At 30.9% G+C, this 19,418-nt stretch overlaps 3 protein-coding genes and 1 long non-coding RNA gene across 7 annotated transcripts; 3 read left to right on the plus strand and 1 right to left on the minus strand.

The window, feature by feature from the left end:
* Positions 1 to 30: 30 nt before the first annotated feature.
* Positions 31 to 3,052, plus strand: Snx1 (sorting nexin 1). The gene is made up of 7 exons (XM_033468185.2): positions 31 to 178; positions 542 to 793; positions 889 to 1,135; positions 1,211 to 1,375; positions 1,448 to 1,569; positions 1,654 to 1,953; positions 2,032 to 3,052. The coding sequence occupies exons 1-7, from the start codon at positions 77 to 79 to the stop codon at positions 2,377 to 2,379; spliced, it is 1,536 nt and encodes a 511-aa protein (XP_033324076.1). The 5' UTR covers positions 31 to 76; the 3' UTR covers positions 2,380 to 3,052.
* A 467-nt stretch (positions 3,053 to 3,519) lies between these two features.
* Positions 3,520 to 16,366, plus strand: LOC117219207 (uncharacterized). Of its 4 annotated transcripts, XR_004489971.2 has the most exons (18): positions 3,520 to 3,893; positions 4,836 to 4,998; positions 5,102 to 5,265; positions 7,304 to 7,486; positions 7,928 to 8,261; positions 8,797 to 9,578; positions 9,652 to 10,308; positions 10,387 to 10,556; positions 10,633 to 10,807; positions 11,038 to 11,124; positions 11,447 to 11,698; positions 11,775 to 11,879; positions 11,969 to 12,127; positions 12,207 to 12,329; positions 12,406 to 12,486; positions 13,289 to 13,356; positions 13,693 to 13,936; positions 15,079 to 16,366. XR_004489971.2 is itself a non-coding variant. In XM_033468162.2 (16 exons), the coding sequence occupies exons 2-15, from the start codon at positions 4,851 to 4,853 to the stop codon at positions 12,442 to 12,444; spliced, it is 3,378 nt and encodes a 1,125-aa protein (XP_033324053.2). In that variant the 5' UTR covers positions 3,520 to 3,893; positions 4,836 to 4,850; the 3' UTR covers positions 12,445 to 12,486; positions 15,079 to 16,366. The 4 variants fall into 4 exon arrangements, 1 of the variants encoding a protein (XP_033324053.2); XR_004489970.2 differs by lacking the exon at positions 13,693 to 13,936; XR_004489974.2 differs by lacking the exon at positions 13,289 to 13,356.
* On the plus strand, positions 5,272 to 7,145 carry LOC143259595 (uncharacterized). Its single transcript, XR_013033612.1, has 2 exons — positions 5,272 to 6,668; positions 7,035 to 7,145. It is a non-coding gene; the product is annotated as an uncharacterized LOC143259595 (long non-coding RNA).
* A 210-nt stretch (positions 16,367 to 16,576) lies between the features above and the next one.
* Positions 16,577 to 19,376, minus strand: IntS11 (integrator complex subunit 11). The gene is made up of 5 exons (XM_033468731.2): positions 19,235 to 19,376; positions 18,541 to 18,793; positions 18,053 to 18,475; positions 17,142 to 17,966; positions 16,577 to 17,062 (listed from the first exon to the last, which is right to left on the minus strand). Exons 2-5 carry the CDS (start codon positions 18,787 to 18,789, stop codon positions 16,772 to 16,774), a joined length of 1,788 nt encoding a protein of 595 aa, XP_033324622.1. The 5' UTR covers positions 18,790 to 18,793; positions 19,235 to 19,376; the 3' UTR covers positions 16,577 to 16,771.
* Positions 19,377 to 19,418: the final 42 nt, after the last annotated feature.

The raw sequence follows: 19,418 nt of genomic DNA on the forward strand, positions 1-19,418 counted from the left end.
AACGATTGACGTTGGCATTCATTATTTAGGGGGCCGATCCCAGTAAGTTTCTTGGTAGATTGACAGAATCGTTAAGATGGCTGATATTAAAGAATCTCCGCCGCTTTTCGACTCAAACGAGGCAAAAGTTGATGATTTGGACGATGATGATGAGGATATTTTTGCATCAGCTGTACAAGTATGTTTTATAATATTATTACACATGTGCATGAAAACTTCGCGACCTAAGCACTGCGCTCTAGACTCATTTGTTTTTATAATCAGTATAGAAGATATCTTATTCGTTTTCAGAAACAATCAATTGAAATGAAAATTGCTTTTACCTCGTTTTAACCCTTTATAGTCGTAGACATGACCATCGTTTCTTTACAGTTAAACCGCATCTACTTGATTATTTTCGGAGAGTATTATACGATTTATTAGTCTTCGGATATTTTTGGATTTAACAAACGAAATAACATTCATACTAATATATTTATTATATTGTAATATGAAACGTTGTCGACATATTGTTGTGTTGCTTAATATTACTTATATGTAGGACCAGAGTCAGTTGGAAGATACATCTCCCTACAATGGGATTTCGACAGCGCAAGCAGAATTACCAAAGTTGACATTGCGAGATGCGCCCGAAGAAAATTCATTCTCTTCTGTGTCAAGTCCTGCACCAGGACCCTTAAGTCCACCATTAGGTCCAATGGGTAGCGACATAGGTGACCTTCACGATGTACCCATAAATGATAATGCAGATGTTTTATCAACAAACATTATCCAAAGCCAATCGGTGGATGAGGTATACATTTAATTATTGAATAGCCCACATGAAAGCGTGAGAATTATAATTACTAAAACTAAAAATATAGAGTTTCATATTATATTTGTCCACAGGTAGCAGCAGATTCATCTGATGTATTCTTGAAAATTACAGTAACTTCTCCTCAGAAAATTGGAGATGGTATGGGGGCTTATGTTGCTTACAAAGTTGAAACCAAAACAAATATGCCAATATTTAGAAAACGAAATTTCAGTGTCATTAGACGCTTTAGTGATTTCCTTGGTCTCCATGACAAATTGACTGATAAATACCTTAGAAGTGGTAGAATAATTCCTCCTGCTCCAGAAAAGAGTGTTATTGGTATGAGCATGAATTTGTTTAAATCTTTACATTCATGTAATCTATTTATGGATTTGTAATTATTTATACAACTAGGAACAACTAAGATTAAGATGTCAGGCGATAAGAGTCAGGAGCAGAATAACAGCTCTACAGAATTTATTGAAAAACGCAGATCTGCACTTGAAAGATACTTAAATAGAACTGCAGCTCATCCAGTGCTTAGTGTTGATCCTGATTTCAGAGAATTTTTGGAAGCAGGTATATCATAGTAAAAAAAATACAGTATTTTTTAAGTGGATCTCCATGATCAGATTTTATTTTTTTAAATAGATATGGAATTACCTAAAGCTACCAATACATCTGCACTTAGTGGCAAAGGAGTACTGAGACTCTTTAACAAAGTCGGAGAAACTGTAAACAAGATAACGTACAAAATGGATGAAACTGATAAGGTAAAAATAAAAAGATTACTTTCATACAATTTTGGAAAAATGGATATGAATTAAGACATCGTTTTTTACACATTTATTATACAGTGGTTTGAAGAAAAGACTTCACAAATTGATTCTCTTGATATACAATTACGTGCACTACATTCCGCTGTTGACACTTTAAATAATCAGAGAAGAGAATTAGCGACGTGTACCGGTGCAACAGCAAGATCTATTGCTGTTCTTGGTCATGGAGAACCAGGCGCATCTTTAGGAAGGGCATTAGCTCAGCTGGCTGAGACTTTGGAAAAAATAGAAGTGGTTAGAAAAGCACAAAGCAATAGCGATCTCTACCAATTTGGAGAAATGTTAAGAGATTATGTCGCGCTTATTGGAGCAATAAAGGTCAATAATCAAGTTATATTTTAGTGTATTGTTATGATATTATATTTAATTTAATATTGTGTGTGTTGTTCATTTTAGGACGTATTCCATGAGCGGGTAAAAGTTTTCCAAAATCGGCAACATGCTCAAATGATATTAAATAAAAAGCGGGAGCAAAAAGCAAGGCTAGAACAATCCGGTAGAACTGACAAAACAAGTCAAGCTGCTACCGAAGTTATTGAGTGGGAAGCAAAAGTTGACAGAGGTCAAGAAGAATTCGATAATATCTCGAAAATGATTAAAAAAGAAGTTGAGCGATTCGAGTTGGGACGAGTAGAAGATTTTAAAAAGCAGTTAACAGAATATTTAGAATCCATGTTGCTACACCAAAATCAAATCATTAAATTTTGGGAGAGCTTTTTACCCGAAGCTCGAGCTGTTGCATGAACATTCCCGAAGTAATTTCGAAATGTTTTTTATTATAACAAGATGAAATCTTCAGCAGGAGATCGTTTCCGTACATGTTGGAGTCAAGTTTTTGAATGATGAATGATATCTTGCAAGATGCATATATAATTTATCGATATGCACTACAACAACAATATTCGGATCGTAGATTCAAGAAACCGACTGTTTATGCGAACAAATAATTTATGTACAATAATTTTGGAATACTGCCAGTGCTTTTACAAATTCGAAAGCGACAAAGTATATGGCATATTTCATGGAAATTTCTAGATATTCATTTCATGCCAATTATCTTTCACTACATCGTGCGTTTATTACCTTCTTATTATTAGCTTATATTAGAAGTATATAACGCATAATACGGTTTGTTAAAAATGTTTTACATGATAATAAAAATTGATTAAGATTGTATAAATAGAGAGCATTAAATAACTATTTGTTGAAACAAAGTTTAATGATATAATTAACGTTACGTACTAAATTTATAATTTTCATATTATTTCTAGAATAGTGAATAAGTATTCCAATTCAATTTTTATTAAATGCAATACAATCGATATCATATATTACTATGAAAGTATGGGGATGAAGACATATTTTTTTACATGTTACAAAAAATCTACAAACAATAATAAAATTAAATACACATACACATATCTTTTTTTATTTAACAAAAATATCTTGTTGAAATCTAGAAAATGGCAACATTTATTATTAAGTTATTGATGTTAAACAGATAATATTTTCACAGTATTAATTTGCATCTTTTTCATTCTTCGCGGCAATATAAATGATAAAATAATATAAACAAGAAATAAATTATATTGAAAATTATATAAATATTAAAAGCTAATTAAAAAGCGTTAGTAATCTATACTTTTTAATAAATACCACAAAAGTATTACGTATAGTACAGAAAAAGTCTTATCATGTTTCATAAATAAAGAATATTGTTTTTAATAGTTTTTGAGTTATACTTTGTAGTGCATTACGTGAGAACACGAAGACAACCCGTATCACATTATGCCCGTATTATATTTATTATGCGATAAGAAAAGTAATCGAACCGAATATTTTATTAAGTTGGTCAACATGAACTTAGTGTATAAAAGTGACATAGTGTCACACAAACGTATCGACCGTTTCATGTGTGTCGTGCAACGTGTCAGTTGCGATGAATTAAATTAGGTTATCAATTATTCACCGTGGTTAATTGTCATCGACAATTAACAAAATTCGTGGATGAATTTCATTCTTGTTTATGTCAGTGTTTTGCATACGTGGCAACATTTACCACCAATCAGAAAACACAAGTTTTGATAGGCGTGGCTTCGAACACGTATACTTGTCTGTACGTCCGGCCGCCATAATTCTTGAGAAGAAATCGTTGTGCGTGAATTCTCATCGCGATTCTCTGTAGACAAACACAGCACGTTGTTCATTTTACATTCCTTGGCAGAAACAACTTACTGGAAATATTCTTACTGGGCTACGTAAGTTTAAAGAACCAGCGAATTCCATTGATTTAATAGAATGTTAATTCAATACAAATCATTTCGCCGGCTCTACCTATATGCGATTTAACGTGGAGGAATTCGGTTCATCTCCGGTGATTGTGTCGATGATCCGATTGTCATCCATATGTCATTTTCACAATGATATTTCCCGAAACTTCCACCTCTTAAATTATTTTATTGTAGTTCGTTTTATGCTACAATAGTATATTCAAGTTTCTGGAATGCGTAAAATCGTTCTCAAAAATAACGTCTTTCAATACTGCGAACTTAATTAATAATATCTATTTTGGTGAATTAAAGCGCATAAAGAAATATTATGAAATAATATTGTATTTGGTAATAGTGTCGTATGCAAAAAAAAGTTCATTAGAAAAATTGGAATTACTCCAAATCTATTCAGACTAAGTTGTGATAAGAACTGCATAACATATTTAAAAGGTATAAAGTTTTATGTAACCGAATGTTCATTTTTATAGTGGTAAAGTAATATGATTTTAAAGTATTGAGTACACTTTCAAAGTTCTAGAAAATTATCTGTAATTTACTTGTTCATTTATATTTCTTTGAGATTAATACTATATATTTCAATGCAATTTTCTTTAAAAGTTTTCTCAATTGTTTTCATTTCGATCATAGCTTTAAAATGCTGTGTAGTAGCTTTTTTATGTCTCTTTTTATTGTTTAATAATTTTCACAACTTTGTACAAGTATATCTAATAAATAATTGCTACAAACTAAATGATTATAATCCTTAATCATTACGTGATTAACTTGTTTGCACATGCATATGCTCTATTTGTAAATGTAGCTTAAATAAAAAAATAAAATTCTTAGAACTTTGAAAGTACACTTTATATGTATACCTTATTGAATTATAATAAATGCTAATAAGAATATCTTGATGCTCTACTTTAATAGGTAGACATTGTCAAAATGGATGTCCAGACAGGATTGGTATATGTAGCAGTTGTAGTCATTTCGGCAGCAGTTATCGTTTTAGTATCAATGTTTGGCATAAAAGAAAAGTCCTATGAAGAAGCTATAGCTGAACAAAGAAAACTACCTGATGATCTTTTATTGGGTACAGGAAACTATCATTTAACAGTACCATTAAGAGATAACTCTTATTTATGTCTTCAGGAAAAACTTACCTATCACATTTATATAACTACTATTTCTTTTAGGTAAGAAAGATAAAGGTAAAGAAAAGAAACATAAGAATAAGGCAGGAAAAAAAGTGAAAGAGAAGAAAGAAGAGAAAGAGGAGAAAGATGATAAGGAAGAGAAACCAGAACATGTACAATTTGAGGAAAATCCTCAAATATTGCCCCTAGAGCCACTACTGCGGGTAAGAGCTTATTTTCTTAATTTTTGTTTGCATAGTATGCCCATCCTAAGTGTATTTGAATTGATTATCATTGGAAGCTATTAAAAATCAATGTTTACATAGGAAACAAACTTAAAAAGATGTATAAAATTCTTCAAAACAAAATTTAATTCTTATACCTCTTAAATTAATAACATAGGAAACTTAACTCTGAACAGTTTATTCTTTTATCATTTAAATTAATTAAAAAATACTTCCACGATAATCGGCACGTGCATACTTGTATGTATGTATTTTTATATGTATTTACATACAAAATTATTTATTATAATGAGAAATCATCTTGAAATCACATTTCAAATAATATACTATTTCGAACGAATTGCAGTGAAAGTAACTTTGTTTATTTACTTATTATTAAAAATAAAGACAATCGATCTAAAAAACTATTGGAAATGGTTCAAATTATTTTTTGTATTAATTTCCATGATTTTTTAAAATGATATTGCATTCTTTAATTTTGAGTGAACTGTATCATTGACACACACACACACGCGCGCGCGCGCGCGCACACACACACACACACACACACACACACACACACACACACACACACACACACACACACAAAGAGTGGTTAGTACTCTTTTTATATTTGAAGAGCTTACTGCATGTTAAGTATTTTTGTGTTAGCGGTCACTACATAAAAATTGAAATACCACATATGCTTTTGTATCCTTGTGTTTTCACACATTTTATGCATGAAACATGGTATGCTCACATATTGTATGTCATACTCATATATCACTTAAGGTCTTTCTGTTCATGAAGTATCACATTTCTCTATGGGTATTACTCTGTTAAAGGATTGATTATAATATACTTATATAACTCTTTAATAATGTACAACATTGCTTTTTTGTGTAAATTAATATAGTTACCTCATATGCAATAATAATCTGCTTAATTTATCGATTTTTTAAAAGTGGATAATAAACTTTGTTTTTGATCTTTATTAATAATTGTAGCACCAATATTTTACTTTTATTTACAATTATTGTTTTTTTTTATTTGAATTAATGGATAATAACGGTGCACTCCTATAATATATCAATGTAAGATCCCAATTAATAATGTTTTCCTTTGTGCAATTTGTAAAATATGCATAGAAATCATTATTACAGTTTTGTGTACATTATATTTAAATGGACAACCGGATCTTATAAAAAGTTTCTTAAAATACATTTTCTAAATGAAAATTAGAAACATTTGCTGCTTGATGATCTTCACTTGCTACTTGTACCTAATATCAGTCTACCTTTTGATATCTTCTAGAATTTTCTATATTATGACTTTACAGACCTCTAAATTACTTTATATAATATATTTTTAAATATATTTTGTATAATTGAAGTTATGACTTGGTAAGTCTGTTAAAAAAGTATTGAATTAATTATTAGGATTTTTAATAACATGAAAATGCGTAATGTATATATAACCTCAATAATTAATAAATATATTTAAAGTAAAATATAAAAATGAGAGCATAAATTGATGAAATAAGTTAAATAGAGTAACAGCTTTGATACAGGCCATTACTTATCAATCATTGAACTTATTTTATTTTTTTGTAAAGATATGAAGTGTTGTTATAATAGTATTTGAATTTTACTTAATCATTAATAATAAAACTAAATAAATTAACAAAGTATTGACTTTTTTAATTATTCTGAAAATATTATTTCTGCATATATTTTATATCCTATAAGCAATAGATTTATTAATTTCAGGTTCTTATGTTTACCATTACGTCAAAATAAATACAGTTTCAAGGTGAAAAACAAATAAGTTATAACTCTATATAAATTAAATACAAAATTTTACTTATTATTTGTATTGTAGTATTTTTATTTTCTTTCTAGTTAGTAATAAGTTTATTTGTCCATTTCTATATAATGTGAGGTCATAGATATACCTTTGTAGATAAACAATATTTATGTTTGTTGTTACTATTTGTAATACATGGGAAAAACATTTGATATATACATTGGAATCATAGGAGGGTAGCAAAGGAAGTAAGAAGAAAGGCAAGTCTGAAAAGGTAAAGCCAATTCTTGTAAATAAAGATGAGCCGTTGGTTATTGTGACTGAATTAAGTCCTTCACAACCCCCCTTGGCAGAGGCTAATCATTTTGACCTCATTCATCCAAAGGACGACCTCGAACTCATACGGAGTCACAGTGTGAGTGAACTGCTTTTGGTAGACTATTTTACCTCGTCTGCACTTCATTCACTTTTCATATTTTGCATTGGCTGCTGCTTTTATAACACATTTAAAAACCACATTAAGTAGTATTAATGCTTATTTAATAGTAACAACGGATTTTTCAAATTTGGGATATATACTAAATCTGTAAACTACTCCTTAATTGATTCAAGTAATTGGGAGTTAAAAATTTGTATGTTGTTGTGATGAATTTATATTTCTTCTCTAACACTTTTAGTTTCATATATGAATATTTTACTATTTTGTTTTCTTTCTTTTTGTATTATATAGTTATGCGTAATTTTATTAATAACTAATTGAATACAAAATTTATTATTATATACTTGTTACAAGTTTCCATGTCAATTTCAACCTTTTTTATAAGGTCATGTATTTCAATGTTCATTTACTAAACAGAAGGAAAATTTGCAACAACTCAATCAGTCTGAACCAGTTGTAAATAAATCACCCAAGGAAACTCCAACAAAAACAAAGAAAAATGTAAAAGATTCATCGAAAAAGAAAGATGAAAATGTTAAGGAGGAGAAGAAAGAAGAGAAGAAAGAAGCAACTGTAAATGCTAATGCCCAACCACTTGTTAACAAAGATGTTCCAAAGGAAACAAAAGAACACAAAGAAACACCTGTTAAGGATACAAAGGAAGTAGTTAAAGAATCTGCGCCACTCATTCAAGCTCTAATTAAAGAATCTAAGAAGACAAAGAAGAAGAATGATATTCTAGCTCAAATTGGTAAGTTACTTTATGCGCTGTTACTAATATCGTATAAAATAATTAACATTAATTAAAGTTAATACAAAAATACACAACAGAGTAATACAAAATTAAGAAAATTTGGTCCAGAAAATTTAAATATTTATTCAGTTTATGATAATGTTTTTTAAAAATTAATAGAGAATGTTTTGTAAAGAATTTACTTTAAGTATATAAAAGCAGATCCTTCACTAGTGCTATGGAATGTGGCTGTGGTAGGATCAGTTCCCCTTCCCTCTTTACAGGTCAATGACCATACTACTGTCAAGGTTATGTCAAGATATGCATTACATACTTTATATATTGTTTACAAAATGTAACATTATGTTAAATATTCATTCATCTCACTAATAATTGTTAGAATTGTGTGAGCTTTAAAATAAAAAATAAAATATATTTAATAAAAGAAAATCGTACTAAACATGATAATATGAATATTATACTCTTTATCGTAAACTGATTTTTATTAATGTGTATAGCAACATTTTTTATTTTAAATGTCTTTTTATTTTAGGAGGAGACAAAGATGCTGTTAACGTATCTCTTTTGATGCCTTTAGTTCAGAAAGCTGAACTTAGTCGTTCTGAAATCCAAATTCTGATTGATCAACTTCTGAATAAACAGCTGGATAATCCATCAGAACATTCAGAGTGGACAGAAGGTCGTGCAGACCCTGTTATTAAATTGAAGAAGCAATTGGCGGAAAAGGAGAAGGCTCTTGCTGACGAACATGAAGCCAATATTGCTTTCCAAAATAAACTAAAGGAATTGCGAACTGAACTCAATTCAGAGAGATCTAGATTATCAGCTAATGTGAGACAGTTAGAGGAAACACTAAATGCCAAGGTTACGGAAGCTCAGACCTTACATACACGTATGCAACACATCTTAGAAAGTCATGCTGCTGAAAAGCAAGGGTTCACTAGACAGATTGAACAGTTGCAAACTAAAGTGAACGAGAATGCTACGATCATTCATAAGATGCAAGAGGAACAGGGACAGACTCAAGGTCATTTGCAGCAGGAGCTGATAACGCAGAGGAAGCAAATGGAGGTTCAGTTTGGAAAGATGCGTGAAAATGAGAATGCGTTGAAAGCACAGATAGCTCAAAAGCACGTAGAAGTACAAAAGATGCAAAGTGAATTACAAGTGACATGTGATAGTAGCACAGCTGAGATAGAAATGTTACGGCAACAGTTAGGGCTTATGCAGGGTCAGTTGATGCATTCAGAAGGACAATTACAACATTTCAAGGAAGCTGGCGATAGATTACAAGATGTTGCTAGACAACTTGAGGTAAGGGAAATTATATCATTCTTTTACGATAAAAGGATCAAATCGATCAAATAAAATATATTTAATTCTACAGGAGGCTCATTGCGCTCAAACGGAATTGGATCACAGACTAAAAAATGCTCATCGCCATGAACAAGAGCTTCAAAAACAGGTGAATTCGTTGCAATCAGAATTAAATGCCGCAAAAACAGAGGCTAGCGATGTTTCTACGTTGAAAGCAGAATTAACTAAAGCTCAGACTGAACTGGGCAAACTAAAATCTGAATTGTCAGCCTCTATGAATGAAGCAAAATCTGAAGCAGCTGAAATTACAGCTCTTAAAATAGCACTAGCGAATAAGGAAGAGGAGGTCAAGAAATCTCAAGACGAGCTGAACAATTTACGGGTCGTGACAAGACAAACCACGGAACATGTAGCACAGCTGGAAGCGCAATTAGATGCCGAGCAAAAGAAATTGAACATTGTGAAAGCTGAATCTGAAAAGACAGCTGAAAGTCTGTCTCTTTGCCAGATTGAAATACAGAAATTGAAGGAAGAGTTGAAACAAGCACAAGCTGAATTAGAAAATGCTCAGGTTGAGCTTACACCTGCAAATGAAATGGCAAATGAAATGAAAATGTTGAAGGCTGAATTGGATAGGTTGCAGAGCAATGAGAATAAATTTGCCGTAACAGAGTTACAATTTGGAAACGCACTATTGCAAGAAGAAAACAACAAACTTTCTACGCAGGTATTATTCTTGATATAGATAGAAATTTTAATTGCAGTAATTTAATGGAAATGTAATTATTTTTTATTTATGTTTTAGTTGGCGAATCTTACTGATTTGCAAAAACAACTGAAACAATTGCAAGAAGAAAATGAATCATTGTCGTCCAAATTAGCAACGATCAGTGAGCGACCAGCTACAGAAGACAAAGAAAATGGAATCGATGATAACGTTCAGAAGAACATACAGCTTGCAGATCATGTTAATCTGTATGTATATAATGTATACAATCATAATGTTTATAGTTTAACTTGCAGAAAATTTTGAACGCATGATTTTTGTAAGGTTGGCGCAAAAGGAAAGTCAACTGAATGCCTTAAAGACAGAATTAACGAACAAGGAAGCGGAACTGAAACAATCGAATGCTCAAATCGACGTGTTGCAAAGTGACGTGAATCATCAACGTAATCGTGTGACTCTTCTGAGTGATAATTTACAAGATCAAAGAACTAAAAATAATGTAAGTAGCAATATATCCGTAAATAGAATTGATAGCTAAGAGGAAGTTTTGTAATCAGCCGGAAAGATCTGTCCGTGTACCAATCACTCTAATTGATTCCATCACTTTGCCAATCTATTTTTATATTTTAATTTTGAGATATTAGTACTTAAGCTTTTTATATCTGTTTTTACGTAAAGTAATAGCTATCGAGCTATAATATACTGATAATCTTTTTACGGTTGAAACAGGAGTTGCGTAAGAAAAACTGGAAAGTGATGAATGCTCTTTCTGCTGCTGAGTCGCGTGTTAAATCTAGTGATGTGCAAAACTTTGATGTAAGTCCCCACTTTATCTAGTCTAGTCCGTTCTTTCCAAATTTGTTCTAATCCCTTTCTCGTTTGTGATCGACGCATTTATATTAAAATTCAACAGATGAGAATCTTCATGATGCTAGAAAGGGCCTAGTCAGATAAGATGATCAAATCTGCCCTTACAGCTTTTTCAACAAATATTACACTGTTCGATAGCTTAATATTCATTGAAAAAGCTGTAAGAGCAGATTTTATTATCTTATATGGCTAGGCCCTTTGTATATCGCAACTCTTATTTAATGCATTTAATGAAACAAGAGCGAATATACGTTTCATTTATTATCAGGAGGTTGCACAGAAAGTGAGACTTGAACAAGAAGAATTAGCAAAGGCTTTCTTGATGAGGATATTCCCAGAAGTAAAAGTATCCGAAAAATCACACGACCAATGGCTCAGTGATTTCGAAGAAAAAGCGAACACCTTCTTGGTTGAATTAAAGAAGAAAAATGTGGATGATAGTACTCGTTCAGATACAGAGAAACAAAACAAAAACTTGCAGGATATGGTTTCACATTACAAACAAATTATCATGGCTACTGTGAGTACAATATCACTGGCAGTTGTATTATTGTTTTATTTATGACACACTCGTGAAATATTTATTTCACTTACAGGAGGGTATGCTAAATAAGCTCCAATGTCACGTAGAATCGGAGGAAACAAGGTGGGAAGCTCAACTTCGGCAAAAAGAGGTTGAGGTTGCAAATCTTAGGATCGAGGTACGTGCTCATCTTTTAAATTAAATAGAATATTACAAAATTAAAGAGAAGTTACGAAATAAATGGAAAATTTGTCGATCTGTTCACAGTTACAAAAGAAGGTAGCAGAAATGGAAACCAGGTTAAAGGATGCTGAATCTCATAAAGAACAGGCCAATCGTGAATTGTTGGCTCTTAGATCTACACCACAAACAATTCCCAGTGGAGGAAATACTCGTGATTTAATAGCGTTAGAAAAACTGCAGGAGGTAAATCATTTTTCAAGCCAAATTTTTTTATAATAAAGTATCAATAAATATCACCACTTTTTAATTGTTCTTATTACAGGAGAATGAACGTTTGACAGGAGAACTTCAATCTGAATATCATAAAAGGTCAACACTAGATGCAGAAGTCACTAAATTGCGTTCTTTGGTTGCACAACTTCAAGAAGAAGTAACACAATTGAAGGTATAAATAACATTCGTATACTAGCACAATTAATTAAATGTACAAATAGAATTAATGTTTAGTTTTTTCGTTTTAGACTGCAGGTAGTGGAGATTGCATCAGTTCTGAACAGTAAAGGTTGAATGGACCACCGACATCCGAGTGTTCTAATTCCGAGGTCAGTATACATTGACTTTGAACGTTTTGTAAGTGTTCTGATTTTTGTCCAGTGCCTTTTATATAAAAGTTTACAAAGCTTGCATTATAGCTGTAATGAGAAACATTAGCGCTATAATTCGAAATTATAAGAATTTACGTAATCTGCAAACATTAACAAGACATGATAATCATAATCAATTTTCATGAGTAATGACTAACAAAAGAATTTTGTGTTTTGCCATAACTTCATATCTAATAATTGTATAATAATAACCGCATACATAGATATCATTTCGTGAAAGATTTTTTTAATGAAATTTAGTTTATTTAATGAATTTTCTTCATCACATTTCATTTCTTTTACGAAATAATATTTATTAGAAACTCATTATGTTCGTTGAATGTGTGTTAATGTAACCAAGATAATGAATTATTGGGAATGCATAATAATCATATTAAATACAGTTAAATTTTATTAAAATTTATTTTCTTGATATTAGCAGCAGAAAAATCTGGAGGTGTTTACGCTTAAATTCTATGTCTATTTGTAATATTTGTCAATTTTTATAATAATTGCAAATCTGGATGTGGTATTATTGTTTATACGCTTTGTTTTAGTTTTGCATTGTCATCATATTATCGTGAGTGATGTGGATGCGAGTCGTTCAGTAATGCCACATTCAAACGATATCTGATAATTTGATGTAATTAGAGAATTTCTATTTTCTCATGTATCATATAAATGCTCTGCATTTATTACTACTGCACAGGGATTAGTTTGCTGGTGTTATTTATTAATAATTAATATTGCCATTTTATAGGTGTTTTATACATCGCTTCGTGTTTGGAAAAGTAACAATTCAAAATACAACAGGTCTATTTATTTATTGTAAGTAAAATTATCTTTTTGACATTTCCGTACCGAAGTAATTATTTATTTAATTGTCACTTTTGTAAGCACGAAGAAATTTGATTGAGCATATATTATTTAAAAATACACTAAGTAAAATATGTGAATTGTTTCAATAATGTATAAGAACATACAATTTTTATCAAAATATTCTGTATCTGCAATGCAATTGTTGTTCATCATTTGCGTTTTGAAACCATTTCTCAAATGACGATTTCACAAATTTTTCTATCGTTTGACTGTAAAAATGTAACAAATTGTCGTTACGTACTGTCACATACAAAGAGATAAATAATAATAATATCTGAAATGCAGCCACTGCTAGCAGCACAGACTCTGATAGCTGCATTAGAAAATACTCTTCTCAAGAATACAGAGTTCGCAAATAGTTCAATAGCCAAGTCTGTCAATTTGGTTCATTCTCAACGAGAAAATTGATAGCAGCTCCCTTTCTACAAAATACTCCTCCAAATCTTGTCACATGACAGATAACCACACTCAGGCTAGCTGGATTCCATTGATGAGCCAGCAGCATAAAAAGCACAAGAAAAAGAGGAAGGTAAACTTCAAAGTTATGAGAGAAGGACAAGAATATTATTGACTCGATTACCATATAGCCGCACTTCACTTAGCTATTAAAATATGATATATATTTTTTTATTTATTTATATATACATTTTCGTTACTTGGGCTCAGTATTACAATGAATGTTATTTCGTTCCAGTAAGAATCAGTCGCCTATTTTCCAATACAAAATATTCTGTAGTAATTACATAATGGATTTTCTAAGGCAATAACAATTGCTTGTAATAAATCTGAGTCCCTATGTTATTATTTTTTTGGCATACTATCAGATATTGTTTCAGTAGTTCATAATTTGATACAGTATTTTTCATTTCAATTGCTATGCTCTTTATTATAACTGCATTTATGAAATCATTCACAACTGACATGTAGTTACATTAAATGCTAATCAATGTATATATGTATAAATATGTTTTATAATTTTATCAATTTTATAGTTAAATCTTCTCACATGTATATTCATATATACGCACATCATAATTTTTATTACAATTTATTAACAAGACACATGTATGTAAATTGTCTGTCCCTATAAATTTAAATTGGTAATAATTTTTAAGTTGAAAGTGAAATTCGAAATGGCAATATTTGTAGACACATAGATGTCTACTTACATTACTTGTTATTTTCATTTTATTTAACAAATGTTTCAATGATGTATATGTTGCATGTATTGTATTTATATATTGCAGAAAACATCTAGTTTTATGTAAATACAGTTGTATGGAGGGCAAGAGGGGGAAATGAGATGTTTTCGAATTTTTATGTTGCAGTGTTTGTTTCACAAAGAAAAAGACACTGATCATTGTTTCCTAATACCTATCAAATCTTCACATACGTAATTAACAAGACAGTTTTGATATTGATGTTTATGTTTGGTGATTGATTTTCTTTTTAACATTGTATGTTAATTCACACACACATTGATTGAAATTCCCTATTTTGAATATATGTATATCTTTCCAATTCTTTCTCGAATTTTTCATTCGATACAAATCAGCATGCAAAAAATTATCATAAAAAGATATTGAAGGGTAAAAATATTTGTTCCTATTTATATAGCTACGTTCTAAAACGTTATAACATAATAATGAATTTCATTAATGCATTTTTCAGGGTGGTCCAGGGAAAAGTAACTTTAAAGAGCATGAAAGCAGGAGATTCAGAAAGGAAATACAAGCGTAATTGCATATGCTCCCATGTTATATAAAACGTGAGTGGGAATCTTTGCTACTGAGAAGACTAATATAATGATATGAATAACGTTTCTTATAAAAAGAATAACATATTTTATTATATGGAAAAATATAAATAATGAAATCTTGTAGTTAAAGAAGTGAGAAATGTTGATTCTGACGTTTATCATGGTTACAGAAACTGAATAAACTCGGATAGGCATACCTTAATAAGAATGATAAAAGAATGATGCATTGTAAATTGCGGTGAAGCAATTTTTATCGTTTAAATATTACTTTTTGTTTTATAAAATATGTTCAGATGTTTATAACTATTCTTAGCGTCTTTATAGTGTTTTATTTAAGAAGCATTAATATATCGGATCATTAAGAAGAGAAAGAATATGTACATTAAAAGAAACGCACGATACTCAATCAAATGGAAGAACTTACACTTTTGTGTAGTTGTATTTTCCGTAGCTAGCAAACACCAGATTTTTAAGTGATTTTCATTCTACTAAAGCGTTTGCATACAAAGCTAAAATTGTTGATGAATTTATGTGCAATAAACAAGCACGATCGTGTGTTCACCTATATTCAAAGAAAAATTGTAGTGTATTTGGTAGACGGCTTTTAAAAGGGAATTTTTTAATTTACTGATAACTGTATTGTGTTTATAAAATCACAATGAAAAAATCATGCACAACACTACAACAAAGACATTATAAAATCTGTTTCGCGATACGAATGAACAGGTCGAAATCTACTAACGTAACAAAAATAGAGCGATTTATATATATAATTGGGCATTTCAAAGCGTTTATTAGAGTTTTTATGTTAGTTTATTTTTAAATGAATTATAATTTTTATTATAATCATGCATTACGAACCAGATAATTAAAAATACTCTATTTATAATATATTAAATACTTGTTTCGTAAATTACAATTGTTTCATTTATTTTACAGAACCGCGTATGTTTAGTTACACACCGTACTTATTTGCACTTTACATTTAGAAGAGTAGAAATAGTTGATGAAATGTTTGTTTTATTTGACGTTGAATATTAAGCGAGTTTAAGTAACAACTTGTATGTACGATCAGTTGTAATTTATTTAATCACAATTTCAGAATCAGATAATACGATCATTGATATTTACATCTTTTATACAATTACTTTTGTTTTTCTTTGGCAATATAATAAACGAGGAGATAATTATAAAAAATGATTTGGTGTGTGTTTATATTTTTTTACTCATGTTTAACTCACTTGCAATCCAAAAGTTAAATGCGACCGCAAATTACTTTTGTATAGGTATTTTTATGTAGTTACTGTAATATAAATAAAAGAAATGTACGAGTAAAAGTTATAAAAACGGAAACGTTAAAACATCATTCAATTGTTGTTCTGGCGCAATAAATTTCATACATTTTAGCAATTATACTTCTAGTTAAATATTTTATTTTAAAATACAATGGATAATATTACAAAAAAATATCTTGCTTGTTTCTTCCTTAAAAATTATTTTTTTTTTTATTATAATGGTATCACAGATTACAAACAAATTCTTAAAATATATAAACTATACATTTTTAATGTTCATGATAATGGTCTTTAAACATTGTAAGTTTATTTAATTCAACATTGTTTGCAAAAATCCTAAAATATAGCTACCTAAATCTTCGTCTTGATTTGTCCACGAAACGTAGACGCTTTTTTGATCATCTTCATCACCTTCTACTTTCACCAAAACAGATTCAACTGATATCGATCCATCAGTTAATTGAACTGTCCATCCTGATAGTCTTTCTTTCAAAGGTTGCAGCAATTTTAAAGTTGTGGAATGTGCTGGACCAGGGTCTCTTACTTGAACTGTAGACGTAAATCGTACGATATGTTTCATTATGCCAGCTGCCTTTGTCACCTTAAATAAAAAAGCAGTGTTTTCCATTACATATATATATATACATACGACATTGATATCTTAAATAAATATTAAATACCTCATCCGCATCTACAAGACATGCTCCGTCTTCTCGTAACATCAAAACACTGTGCAGTAATCTTCGTCGTTTAGGGTCCGGTGGCAACGCGGAATACCTTTTCGCTTCTGCTTTCAATAATGCTAAAGACGCATCAACCGGAACTTTAGAAATAGTTGTTATAACACAAGTTTCTCCATTCGCAGGATTGTAGCAATTAATACCAAATTCTTGTTTAATTTTTTCTTTCAAAAATTCCATTTTCGCGAATTCCCCGTGTACTAGCATAACATTTTTCGGGTCGCAATATTGTATCAATTGCATAATTCCTTTTGCATCAGCATGTGCAGAAAAGGACATATATTCGACGGACATTTTGATCTCTACTATCTGTCGATTCTCAAACTCAATCCTTCTAGAACCGTTTAGAACTTTGTGTCCAACTGTTCCTTGTACACAGAAGCCGGGCATGATGACCATATTTGCTTCATTTGGGGCCCACTTTTTAAAAATTTGTAAAGATAATCCAGCATGCAACATGCCTGGAGTAGCGAATACTACCATCGCCCCAGGATTATCAATATAGGCTTTGTCAAACGGTTTTATATGCTTGAAATCAAACATGTTTCTTTGTACGAAAGTTTTCTTAATTTTCTGGTTAGTCCATGTGATAAACATTTTGTAGTAATTATTAGCCTTTTCTGTTAATCCTAGAGCAAAATAGACAGGAACTTTCAAATTCATTCTTTCCCAATATGTTTCTAATAATATACAAAGTTCTTGAGCACGTCCAAGAGCAAATACAGGTATTAATACCTTTCCACCTCTGTCTATACATTCGTGAACCTGTAAGAAAAATGTTGTGCATCACAGACGATACTTAAAACATACACTTAAGTTTTTAGTTAAAACATAAATAAATCAGAGTATACTTTTTTCAAAAAGTCCCTTTCTCTGCATCTTTTGGAATCTCTGATGGTCGTTGCATATGTTGACTCTGATATTAATAAATCTGGCCTGCATTTATCTATCCATGCAGCTCCTAAATGTCTATCAGGAGTCATATTGTAATCTCCTGTGTATACAATTGATTGGGAGCCAACACGAACCCAAAACATTGCTGCACCAAGTACATGTCCTGCATAGTATGCTTTTATTTCCAATTCTGGGTCAACCATAACAGACTGATGTAATGTAACAGCAATTACTTTCTTCATGCAATCTTTTATCATTTGCGAAGTGAAGAAATTACTCTCTCCTTTACGCTCTACAGCTACTTTTCTCATATCTTCGAGTAATATAGGTGCAATGGCTTTTGTAGGATGTGTCATATAAATTGGACCAGTATAGCCTACCTATAAAATAGAATACAAATAAAAATTTAATATTTCAATATGATCGACATAATGAATTGTATTACCATCTCCGTGAAGTATGGTAGAGCACCGCAATGATCTAAATGAAAGTGTGAAATGATCACACAATCGATATAGTTAGTTGCTGGACCTTCTGGGACGATGTACGAGAAATCTGGAAACCGTCTTTCATCGTTAAACCCCATATGCATGCCGCAGTCCAACATTATATTTTTTCCACCCATTGTCACAAGAATGCAGCTTCTTCCAACATCCTGGCCAGCTCCCAAGGGAGTAATCTTGATTTCCGGCATTTTGCTAAACGGTGTAACGAGTCAAGTAACAGTTACATTGTTCAGTTACATCTAATCAAAACAATATTATCTTGATCATGAAGATTAAATTCATAGCAGAAAAGGAAGCTTCATTTCCAAAGATTCGATTTGAAGAAACATAAATCGCTTAGAAGTATATTTAACCTGTATATCAATCATTTTCACTGAATTAACAATTTATTTAATCCATGATTTATTAAAAGTAATCGCTATAAGAATATTTATTAGTGATTGTTCATTGTATTTTTAATTTATCATTATTAAAGGTTGCAAACTCCTCCTTGCTCTATTTTATTGAAATTTGTTTTCTAAATAGGTTATATTCAAAAGTAAACATAACCTCTTTTTACAATAGCAAGCTTAAGGTGGATTTAAAATTGCATAAAAGAAATAAGGTCAATGCTAATAGATAATCTCTACTCACCTTGTAGCAGGCGACGTGTAATTATCTTTTATTTAGGTATACGAACACTGACGTATACGATTCTGGTATACGGAGTAACAGATTACATTCTTCGACCAGTTACTTCGTCTCTCAACGAAAAGACTTTAAAAGCAGACAGCACCTAATAAAATCAAATTCACGGGCGGACAAGCCCAAAGCCGCG

The sequence above is a fragment of the Megalopta genalis genome, chromosome 6, assembly GCF_051020955.1.
Source record: "Megalopta genalis isolate 19385.01 chromosome 6, iyMegGena1_principal, whole genome shotgun sequence".
NCBI classification, from domain to species: domain Eukaryota; kingdom Metazoa; phylum Arthropoda; class Insecta; order Hymenoptera; family Halictidae; genus Megalopta; species Megalopta genalis.

Bases quoted from the DNA above. Each gene is read 5' to 3' on its own strand.
- Snx1 (XM_033468185.2), top strand. From the start codon at position 77: ATGGCTGATATTAAAGAATCTCCGCCGCTTTTCGACTCAAACGAGGCA. The intron at 1,376-1,447 runs GTATATCATAGT...TTTTTTAAATAG, and splicing joins CAGAGAATTTTTGGAAGCAG to ATATGGAATTACCTAAAGCT. The intron at 1,954-2,031 runs GTCAATAATCAA...TGTTCATTTTAG, and splicing joins CGCTTATTGGAGCAATAAAG to GACGTATTCCATGAGCGGGT.
- LOC117219207 (XM_033468162.2), top strand. From the start codon at position 4,851: ATGGATGTCCAGACAGGATTGGTATATGTAGCAGTTGTAGTCATTTCG. The intron at 7,487-7,927 runs GTGAGTGAACTG...TTTACTAAACAG, and splicing joins AACTCATACGGAGTCACAGT to AAGGAAAATTTGCAACAACT. The intron at 11,125-11,446 runs GTAAGTCCCCAC...ATTTATTATCAG, and splicing joins GTGATGTGCAAAACTTTGAT to GAGGTTGCACAGAAAGTGAG.
- IntS11 (XM_033468731.2), bottom strand. From the start codon at position 18,789: ATGCCGGAAATCAAGATTACTCCCTTGGGAGCTGGCCAGGATGTTGGA. The intron at 18,476-18,540 runs GTAATACAATTC...TCTATTTTATAG, and splicing joins TACCATACTTCACGGAGATG to GTAGGCTATACTGGTCCAAT. The intron at 17,967-18,052 runs GTATACTCTGAT...TTTTTCTTACAG, and splicing joins AAAGGGACTTTTTGAAAAAA to GTTCACGAATGTATAGACAG.